The sequence below is a fragment of the Pyricularia grisea genome, chromosome VI (genome assembly GCF_004355905.1).
Source record: "Pyricularia grisea strain NI907 chromosome VI, whole genome shotgun sequence".
NCBI classification, from domain to species: Eukaryota; Fungi; Ascomycota; class Sordariomycetes; order Magnaporthales; family Pyriculariaceae; genus Pyricularia; species Pyricularia grisea.
In genome coordinates, this window is record NC_044974.1 from 1,091,530 (window position 1) to 1,102,459 (window position 10,930).

Here is a 10,930-nt window from a genome sequence, read left to right on the forward strand (position 1 = left end):
TCCCATCCTCCATGACCCCCGAGACTCATCTCGGTGACCGACAGCGTCTCGTTCCCCTCACTGGAGAGCCTCACAGCCACAATAAATCACAAGAATAACTTCCTCCCCGCCGAGGACGCCACCAGGCGAATAGCTGCATGGCCATTATTGTTGTCACTTTGCAAATCCTGGCAGACCCTGCGGAAATTTTGTCCTTGACTCTCCTTGTAGGTGAGCAGGACAAACGGTACTGACTACCGGTCTGCCCCATCTAGCTGTGTTAGACATTTTTTTTTTTTTTTTTTTTTTTTTTTTTTTTTTTTTTTTTTTTTTTTTTTTTTTTTTTTTAGGATTGACGTCGCCAGCATAGCCTTCCAACAATAAGTGTATATCTACCTGAGGTAGGTACCTTGCTTGGTCTGCGGTCATCAGCACACCGGACCCTTTTGTTGTTTCTGACAATTTCTCGTTGCGGCTTCTTAACTTGCATTTCATCCAGCCAAGAAATTTTGAACAAAGGTCCGATTCGACACTTTACGCCCACCTGTTAAAAGTGTCGTCACCTTATTACACCCACCACACACCACATTCGGCTTCTGCCTAACGACTTTTTGAGATTTTGCTCTAGTATATGCCTTGACATGTTGCAGCCTTAGCTGCTGCATATAACGGAAAATCCGTGGTGTAAGCCAGTCTCTTTTCTATGAGAAGATATTCAAGACTACAATCGTCGACTGGCTTTTCACAGGTGACTTTGCATCAGTCTTTCTGCATTTCTCTTGGAAACTTTTTGTTTCTCTCCAGATATCCCTGGTACCAATATTGCGCTCCGTTCCAGCAAAGGCTCACGGCTCGCTGCTCACTGGTCTTGCCCGACCCCAATCTTCTTGGAGCTTTTGACCTTTACACGCTCCGTTCCACCTTTTTCGTGCCGCAGCCTGCCCACAAGGCAAGGTATCCACACGGCACCGACGCTTACCATGCCACGGTCGAGAGCAACATCAAGCCCGGCATCACCAGACAAAAGATTGCCAGTCAATCCACGCCGGCACAAAGTTCCCGTAGAGCAAAGAAAGCGCGTCGCTACTGCGTAAGTTTTTTGACTCCTCATATCCCATGAGTCCTCATAGGCTCAAGCCCAACTTGAAATTGTGGTAAAAAAAAAAGTGGCTGACACTTCAGCACAGTTGCAACAGCTGTAACGTCAAACGCGTCAAGTGCTCCGGCGAAAGACCATGTAGGCAATGCAAAAACACGTCAAGGGAGTGCATCTACCCCGTCACTGTCGACAAGGTGACGATTGCAAAATCCGAGTTGGACGCACTTCATGCCAAGTGTGCCGCCCTCGAGCGATGCTTGCAAGAGGCCGTGCCAGACAGTGCTCGCCGCCAACAGCTGTTCGCGCTAGATAGCAAGTCCTTCGCACCGAGGCGAGGAAGCGATGGCCTCCATTCGCCAGCCGCAAGCTCAGTGGGCGATGTGGTAGAAGAGGAGTCGGTCGTTGCGGAAGACGGGAGGCTGCTACAGGACACGGATGGAACGGCCCGGTATCTGGGCGAGACATCTGGTGCTACATTCCTTGATAATCTCAAACAGTTCATGGCGACCATATTCCCACTTGCATACAATGGATCAGCTCCATCCGACCCATCGATCCACGCTGGGAACGCCTTCCTGTCCTCAGTAGGCAGGTACCAGACAAGTGACTCGCAGCCACTCTTGGTTCCCATCGTCGACCCCCTGTGGTTGCCAACCTCGACCGAGATGTCGGTCAAGTTGAGTGACCTGCGCTATTTCATACAGGAAGGCGGCGCCATTTCGGGAGGGATATACTTTTGGGGCGACCTGACGAGCCTGCCTCACAATGAAAGAGGGCCAGCGGCTTCGACGGCCGCAGACCTTGTAGCGCACCGGCCGCTTGCTTTTTACCACGCGGCATTTGCCTACTCGACCTTGTTCGGCCTGACGACTACAAACTCCAAACAGGATGGACAGCTGGGGGAGACATACTTTGCCCGCGCCAAAATGCTTCTTGGAAATCCACTCGAGGTGGCAACCTACTCGACCGCCGACGTAGCCGCCCTGGCCCTCATGGGCATGTACATGGTGGAGATGAACAGGCGGGACGCCGCCTACATGTACATTACAACGGCCATGCACATCTCTATCATGCACGGCGTACATAGGGGCTGGTCTGTAGATGAGATGGGGAAGAGAGTCTTCTGGACCGTCTATATCCTTGACAGGTGGATGAGCTGCTTGATGGGCCGCCCACCTACCATCCAGGATGAAGTCATTAGGCTGGACCTTCCGCGGGAAGTACCGTAAGTATATTAGGCCTTTTCTTAATGGGCACCATGCATCATTATCGTTTTCTTCTGTCTGCTAACCGTACCTTCTTTTGGGAATAGGGGTCTCCCAACATGTGTTGGCATCTGTGCCAACATTGAATTGTCCAGGATCGCAGGTCATGTTGTTTGCGATACATACCGCAGTGCTCCCGGCACATGGAATGATGCAAGGTCAACGGGGTTATCGCACGTTGACAAAGCTTTGCGAATGCTTTGGAATTGGCAACGAGACCTCCCTCCTGCTTTGCAACTATCCCAAGATACTCTCTCGCGAGACAGACCACTCTGTACTCTGCACATGAACCACAATCAGGTGCGCATTCCCCGTGGAAAACTGACTATGTTTGCCCTTATCCATCACTACAGGTTCTAACTCAGGTTGAACTCACGTAGCTCCTCATCCTTACAATACGACCAATGTTTCTCGTCGCCGTCAAAAAGGCAGTGGCAGACCGATTCTTCACAACACACTCATGGCACTCACAAGACCGCGACCACCAGCAGCAGCAGACCGAGCTCTCCCGCCCTGCCTGGGCCAGCATAGAAAGTCACCCACAGGTAAGCCTGTTCCGCGACTGCTCGGACGCGGCGCGCCGGAACCTGCGCCTCGGCCGGTGGCTGGCCAAGATTTCGCCTGCCTCCAAGCTCCTGCTGCCCGACATGCACTGCATCTTCAACGCCGCCATCCTGCTCCTCCTCCACCAGATCGTCTTTGTCGACCTCCGCACCGACGACGTCTCGGACATATCCTTCGCCCTCGAAGCCTTTGCCCGCGAGGCAGACGTCGGAGACGCCTATGCCGGCGACTGCCTGCGCGTCATGCAGGACCTCGCCGGGCTTGTGAGACGTCTGCGCTCGCTCATGTTTGACGGCGTGCCGCACGTCCCTAGCCCCCACTTTGCACCTACTATTCTCTCCGCGGCCCCGTCGCCTCTACCGTCGGTCGGCCTTGGGCTGCCCATGTCGATGATTCCACTCCCAAGTCCGGGGATTGAGGGTCATGGCGGGGCAGACTATCTGACTTCTAGCCCTGGGCATCAGCAGCAGCAACAACACCACTCGTTACATCACCATCAACAACCACACCATTTGTCCGTGCCCGTTACCACGATGGATGGAACAACAGGGCCGCTTGCGCTGGGATACGATGGAGTAAGCACCGGACTCGGTATGATGCCGCTCGGGGTCGGTAGTGGGGATGCTCTGTACGCAGAGTTGATGACATGGCTGGATAATGACGAGATGAGCATGAGCGGCATGTACGCGGGGCAGATGATATGATTGCTTAAAAGGCGCGGTAGACGCTACCATTGATATGTGCTTTTAAATTTGAGACGAGATCTATTTATGAACGCCCATAAAATGACAGGCTCTTATATTTCCTCTTGCTCTTAAACTCTGTGTTGCTTCACAGTACCTTTATACAGTAACCCTTATACTCCCACCTGCGTTCTGAGACAGTGGACAAGGATACTCGGGCAACCGTTGACCTTCCTTTGGCTAATAGACCATTAGACTATCGTCAACTTTCTTCTCCAACGAAAAGCAGCTGCAGATCCATCTCGACGGCCCGAGAGCCACGCCGATGCATCCCCGCTGCCTCCCCCACAGTCTCAAAGGGTGTTTCAATATAGTAAGCTGTGAGGGGAGGGAGGGGTGGCAAGCACGAATAGGGGAGAAGAGGCTGAAAACAAAGTTTTCACAAGTAATAATGCTTCGTATTGGAAAGTTGTACCCCCCACAGTCATACCCAAGCGTAATACCCTGCATATGTAGGGCATGGGAGCTTTTGTCTTGATTCATATTTCAGCCTTACTGGGTGTTACTGGGCAAATCTCTCTGTTTTGTCTTTTTATCCCATTTTTTGTACAAAGAAAAATTATCTTTTGTGTGAGATGAGGCGGAGATTGGGGGAAACGGTCGCGAAACGGTTCCAAGGTTCTTATGGTATTTTGCTTAGGCTCAGGGGTGCCCGTATACGAGAACGGGTAATGTACCCGGGGTGGCCCCTTCACTTCCATGTCCTCCCTGGTGTATTATGGGTATTATCTGCTCATATTCAATGTAGAGCGGTCTGAGTCTGTGGGTTTTACAATAATCGGGACTACCAGAATTTCACAAAAGACTCTCCAACCTCTGTCAAAAGAAATTTGGTGTGCCCTGCATATCCTTCTCTTGTGCCGGGCTGGTTTAGGTTTGGTCTCAAAGGATTTGATATATTGCAGCTCCAGTCGGCAGACATGCCCTAGTCCATTTATAAGTTATGTCTTTTGTGGGAATGTAATGGACATAGGGTATATGCGGTGTAGAGTAGAATCACCTGCAGCTCACAAACACTTACCATACCCAGCGGCTACCATCATCAGCTATTATCTTCCTGGCTCCTGGGATTCTTCCTCATATTTTTATCCCATTCCTTCTGTCCCGCCATGAACCTTGCTTTTTTCTCCAAATATCCCTTGTGGGTCTTGGCCTTCTCCCATGCTTCTTTGAAGATTAACGAAGCCTCGAGCTTCTCCTCCCGCCCCAAGTGGTTTCCGCTCTTTTCGAGCTCCTCGCCCGTGTTCTTATCATACTTGCGGCCCCCTGCGTGGTTTGCGTACCGCTTTGCCCGCGTCATACCCTTTTTTTGTTTTTTATAATCTTGTCATCATCGTGTGTTCCTACGAGCTCATTATTCGCGATAAACTCACCATCTGTAAAAACTTGCGGCACATGTCCATGCCTACAAAGTCGTCCTGCCCATCGTAGTCTAAAAACTTGTCATAGATGTGCCCGGACGACTTCCTTGCCATCTCTGCCGTCCTGAAGCGCCACAGAGGTAGGATGGCGGACTTGTATGGCTCGACCGTGAGTACGCCGAGTTCGCCTCTGCCGATGCGATAGAGGTATTTTGTCTGGGGCGTCACATGGGAAGGTGCTTTGGGTTGTGGCATTTTCATATATGATTATATCCTAAGAAAAATGGATTTGATATTGTACGATATCACGGAAAGCTCTAACATACAGTATAGCGCAGCACGCTCTTTATGATGGTTTAGACAGCATTTGCTGGGCTAAGATGGACGATCGCACATTGGAATGTGTATGACGTAGTCGAGATCAAACAGCTGTCGAACAGCGCCACAGAGCTAAAAGCACATCCCAATGGATTCCTGCCAGTAGAGAGACGCGTCGACGAACGCGAGCAGTGAATTTCAGATGTCATCTATGTGTGTTTCCTACCTACATATCAATCCATAAACACAATACCTAGGCCACAGTGCTCGCGAGGAAATCTAGCAACGTCCCTCCGAACTCACCTCCATCAGAGCAAGCACGAATGGAAGTCTACCCCGCTCATCTTGCCCTTCAGAATCACGTGCGTACTCTTGATAATTACCTATCATCTTGCAGAATGCATCAGGCATGCATGATCTAATTTCTTATGGAGGCATGAAAATTTTCATACCACCGTTACCTTCACCTCCCCACAAGGTTTTGCTTCGCAAACCTAAACGAAATACCCTACCCTCCCTTTTCTCTTTTCTTCTCTTTCTATTTTTCCTTCTGGTGCGCTCACAATTTGCTGGGCTCCGCCTGCCTTTCACCGAGCGGACGAACAGTTCAATCATGCAAACAACGGCATGCAAAAAGGAGATGATTTCCTGCAACCAAGCCAGCAAAGCGGGCCAGATGCTACTTCGTACCACGGGACCACTATAGAACAAGGCCATGGGTTACCCCCTGCACAAATTACTACACTCTCGCACTATTCATGATCTTATCAGATCATCTTGCGCCAATGAATATTCTCACCAAAGCTCCACTGAGCCAGGATCTGGCCGCCAAGGTTTGAAAAAGTCCTTTTTCTTGCCTCGGGAGATTTTTCTTTTTACCTGGAACAATTACCGAACAATCCCTTCTGTGAGTCCCGTTGTGATGCACCAACCCCGCTATCGGGATATATCGGTACATCAATGTGTGATTTGCCGTCTTGCCTTCAACGAAGTCGGAGGAGGGAGTGAGTGACGGTCAGTCGAAACCACCCTAACTGCCCATTTCCATATGTTTCATCACTCTGCCCAGGAGCTAGCCAAATCCACAAGCCAGAACAGTAAGTATCCCTTCAGCGTGCCTGTCTGTGCCTTATCAGAGCCAGTTCGCCAGCAAGTGCTCCATTCTAGCGATACAGGACGGTACGTTCAGCAATCTCACTGACATATCCATGCCAACTCCCTGATTTCGTCTTTCCATCACGGAGGACCTTTAAGCTCAACATAATACATAGAAAATCACCTTCCTTCTCCAGATCTGCGACGCCTGCTGCGAACCCAAATGACTTGGATGGACTTCTACCGGCTCACGGCATCTCGTACGATGGACCTTAACCTACCTAAACTAGTCTAGATCAGGACCCTGACGGAAAAAGTTTTCACATGTACATGAGCAACCATGCAGGATGACGCCGATTTATTCTCGGAGATGGCGACTGGATTGGGGAAAGCTGGTCGTCTCGATCCCCAAGTGGTGCGCAAGAAAAGGCGCAACAAGTGTTGACTGGCCGGGGCGGCCTGTTTGGTGGCAACAGCCCTGCATTGCCATCCATGCTTTCTTTGGCGTCCTTGTGGGCCATGCCCCTGGACACAGAGGGGCTTTGATCTTATCAGATCCGAAGATAATACCGATGTCGCACCAAATCCAGGCGCTGACAGCTCTGCATCACCAACTACCACGCGTTCATCCCCACCCTTTATGCGTCTGGAGGCTTTTTTTCTTCTTTTTTTTTTTCACTGGAAAGCCTTCTTTCTCCGAGAACCCAGGGCTCAACATGTGCCACTGTGGATCGAGAAAATTAAAGCTGCGTCCTTGCATGAATTTCTGTCTACGTGCCTGGCATGGGTCAATATTCATTCGTCTCAACCATTATACATGTTGACAAGTTTTATTATGTTGACCTACCAAGTAGGTCACAACACCTGTCCTTACTGCAGAAGTTGCATATATGAGGCAGCATGAGCATTTGGATAATATTCTTTATCGTACCTTTTCTTCTCTGTCTTTCTCTTCTTCTTTTTTTTCTCTCCTTCTTTTATCATATTCCCCGCCCCTCATCCCAGATCCCGTTCTGCGTAATTATGTGGTCCCAAAAGAGAATACTCTCCCCACTATGCACCCACCCTTCACCGATGACCACACTGCCACCCGCCCCATAGTGACTTCGTTCGCTTCCACAGACAGGGCCGCCTAGCGCATATCGGGAAGAGCTACTAGACTAGTATTGATTATGTGACCGGAGTTTTGCGTCAATTTTTGATCGAATGATACCTGCTGCACTTTCCTGGTCACCTATCGAACGATTGAGGTCTATCGACCAATAATTCGTTGGGATACATTCAGAAGCGCAGTTTGCTTCTGGTCTTACTGTCGGATCCTCCATTTGCTTTGAAGTCTCGCAGCCTGAATGGGTGGGCTATTCGTGTCAAACTTTCCTTGGCTAGTAAGCACCACAAATAACCTCATTGCGTGAGTGAAGAAAAAAAAAAGAAAGAAAAAAAAATCGTACAGTAGTATGCTCCAGAACCGTCGGCCCCATATTCCACATTATATCCACTTCATGGCAAGGACGGCTACATGCACCCCCTTGGATACTTGGATGATCTTGCAACTTCTTGCACGCAGCTACAAAAGTAAAGCTCCCGCCCACTTCTAATTCTCACGTTCGCACAGCCAGTTTCTTTCCGTCTCATGGAACGCCTACTAGAAAAATCTACTCATCATTCTTAGATATCCTCTTTAGGGTTTCACATCTTCCCATTTGGCTTTCCCAATCACCTTTGCAGCTAAGCTATCACAAGCAACCCCGCCAAGGCCATTTTCATCACCTCCCCCCGGATTCTGGCATCTCTGTATGACGACATAACTACCTACTGCACTTTTGCCACGGTCGAGACCTGCAGCCTTGGGATTTTCACTATTTTAATCCATTTGTAGGTGTTCCATTCCATTCATACATAGGTTTCCCCGCATTGTCATGAGTGATATTTGTCAATCCGCCTAACACTCACCTGATCCATCTTACAAGCCATTCGGCCAAACACCATTAACCTACTATATATAAACCATTGGCGCCATGGCTCCCCACGCCGAAGAAGTCCTAGACAGCAGCATGTCTACCAGCACTTCTCGACCATCAGTCATGGATGGGTTCTCTGCTTTTTTAAACGGCGCCAACAGTGTCAATGGACACTACAGCGCCAGTAATGGTAGCAATGGCATAAACGGAGCCGTACAAAACGGCACTCACAACAAGTCTCGGAACGTCCGCAAAAGCCAATTTGTCCTACCCACGCCAGCAGACGAGCTCCACGACCTTATTTGCGTGGGGTTTGGTCCTGCTAGTCTGGCCATCGCCGTCGCAATCCATGATGCACTGGAGTCAAGGACACTATCTGAGGCACCTAAAGTCATGTTTATCGAGAAGCAAGAGAACTTTGCCTGGCATGCAGGCATGCTGCTTCCCGGGGCAAAAATGCAGATTTCTTTCATCAAGGACATGGCAAGTCTGCGCGACCCTCGCTCTCACTTTACCTTTCTCAACTACCTGCACAAGAACGATCGCCTTGTTCACTTCACAAACCTCGATACCTTCTTACCGGCGCGCGTTGAGTACGAGGATTACCTGAAGTGGTGCGCCAGTCATTTTGAAGATGTTGTCAAGTACAGCAACGAAGCTGTTTCAGTAAGACCAGAGCCTACACCTGCCGGCGGCGACAGCTCCGTCAAGATCTTTGAGGTAGTCTCTAGGAACACCAAGACTGGTGTTGAGACACGATACCGCGCCAAGAATGTCATTCTAGCCCTGGGCGGACAGGCTTCTATCCCAAGGCCCCTACCCCAGGCTCACCCCAAGGTCATTCACTCGTCTCAATACGCTCATGTTGTTCCCAGAATTCTCAGGGACACCAGCGCTCCGTACAAAGTTGCAGTAATTGGAGCCGGACAGAGTGCAGCCGAGATTTTCAGCAACATTCAAACTCTCTACCCCAACTCCAGAACATGGATGGTCATGAAGTCGGAGTTCCTGAAGCCGAGTGATGATTCACCATTGTAAGTCACCAGAACTTGTTAGACTTTCTTTTTATGGATTACCAAAGCTGACCTGCATTATCACCAAGCGTCAACTCTATCTTCAACCCCGAGTTTGTGGATAACCTGTACCCACGCGCATCTAGTGATCGGCGCCACCTGATTAGGGAAGCAAAGGGAACAAACTATGGTGTTGTTCGCCTAGAGCTCATTGAGAAACTATACGAGCTCATGTACGACCAGAGACGTGAGCTTGGAAGTGACGAGAAGCAATGGCCCCACCGTATCATGAACAGCCGTCGTGTGATCAGCTGCGAGCCCATCAAGGGCGACCGCCTGCGCCTGAGGGTCAGGCCTGCGTCAGCGACCCTCGATGAGGTGGAAGACATGCAGACGGATAATGGCGAAGAAGAGGAGCTCGACGCCGACCTTGTGGTGTGCGCAACCGGCTACAAACGGGATGCACACGTCGGCATGCTGCAAAGCATGTGGGGGATACTTCCTCAACTGAACGGCACTCAGTCCACCCCATCTGAAGACAGGAAATACAAGGTTCCCGTCTTCGACAGCTGGGAGGTGCAGCCGCCTGCAGATAGCGAGAGCCAGGGCACAAGGTCACTCTCGGTTGGGCGGGACTACAAGGTGCGTTTCGCGCCAGATGCCGTTGCTCCTGGCTCGGGCGTCTATCTCCAAGGCTGCTGCGAGGGTACTCACGGGGTAAGTTTTCCTACATATTTCCTTGTATAATCGCCCCTCTTCCCCACTCCGGTTTGAGTGATTTCCAACGCAACGAATTTCATTGGCGGGTTCGAAAGACGTGTATACTGTTGGGATGAGAAAAATGGAAATGCTGACGCCAACGCACCCCCGCATTGCAGCTGAGCGATACGCTCCTGTCCATCCTATCTACTCGATCTGGAGACATTGTGAACTCAATCTTTGGTCCAAATAATTGAGATAGGATATGGCGTGTGGAGGGGGCCCTGAGGAGGGGTTGTATGGAGTCAAAATAAGCTCGGCAACCAGTGTTGTTTGGCGCACTGAACAAACATATTTGAAACAAAAAAAGGGGGATTTTGAAGGTATCATGAAATAATCAGCGTTTCTGTATTTCGGGTATATTGCATTACATTTTCGATATCAAGGCCGGGTGCAGTTTTTCAAGGCAATTTCTTTGGAGACGGAATCTCGCGGCGACGTCGCCGGATGGATCGATCCAAAAAAAAGCCCATGGTAACGTTGTCTCTGGTCGGCGGCATGCCTTTCTTCAGAAATGACCGCAGAATCATGCGGTCTTGAAAACGCCAAGCGGGGGCTTCATCGGGGAGATCTCCTATGTAGGTCATGCGTTTGTGTCACCCCAACGCCCAGGGGTTCAACTCTACCGTTTAATCCCGAATCTAGGACATCGAAAAATGGATGTCGAAATGAGGGGGTGCTCGTTAGCCAAGGAGTCTCTTGCTTGAGCGATAAATAATGCCACGGGCCGGTCTCCCGTTTTGGTTTAATCGGCTACGCGAATTGCAACCGAA

The 10,930-nt window shown here is 50.2% G+C and overlaps 4 protein-coding genes across 4 annotated transcripts; 2 read left to right on the forward strand and 2 right to left on the reverse strand.

The window, feature by feature from the left end:
- The first annotated feature begins 408 nt into the window (after window positions 1-408).
- PgNI_11457 (uncharacterized protein) lies at window positions 409-3,845 on the forward strand. Its single transcript, XM_031131424.1, has 4 exons — window positions 409-1,069; window positions 1,167-2,303; window positions 2,391-2,643; window positions 2,724-3,845. Exons 1-4 carry the CDS (start codon window positions 960-962, stop codon window positions 3,609-3,611), a joined length of 2,388 nt encoding a protein of 795 aa, XP_030976682.1. The 5' UTR covers window positions 409-959; the 3' UTR covers window positions 3,612-3,845.
- Window positions 3,846-4,692: 847 nt separating this feature from the next.
- PgNI_11458 (uncharacterized protein) lies at window positions 4,693-5,266 on the reverse strand (the record flags this gene model as incomplete). The annotated part of the gene is made up of 2 exons (XM_031131425.1): window positions 4,693-4,953; window positions 5,024-5,266. 2 exons carry the CDS (start codon window positions 5,264-5,266, stop codon window positions 4,693-4,695), a joined length of 504 nt encoding a protein of 167 aa, XP_030976680.1.
- Window positions 5,267-6,744: 1,478 nt separating this feature from the next.
- PgNI_11459 (uncharacterized protein) lies at window positions 6,745-6,918 on the reverse strand (the record flags this gene model as incomplete). The annotated part of the gene is made up of 1 exon (XM_031131426.1): window positions 6,745-6,918. The coding sequence occupies one exon, from the start codon at window positions 6,916-6,918 to the stop codon at window positions 6,745-6,747; it is 174 nt and encodes a 57-aa protein (XP_030976987.1).
- Window positions 6,919-7,986: 1,068 nt separating this feature from the next.
- Window positions 7,987-10,640, forward strand: PgNI_11460 (uncharacterized protein). The gene is made up of 4 exons (XM_031131427.1): window positions 7,987-8,299; window positions 8,395-9,419; window positions 9,488-10,115; window positions 10,277-10,640. Exons 2-4 carry the CDS (start codon window positions 8,443-8,445, stop codon window positions 10,352-10,354), a joined length of 1,683 nt encoding a protein of 560 aa, XP_030976893.1. The 5' UTR covers window positions 7,987-8,299; window positions 8,395-8,442; the 3' UTR covers window positions 10,355-10,640.
- Window positions 10,641-10,930: the final 290 nt, after the last annotated feature.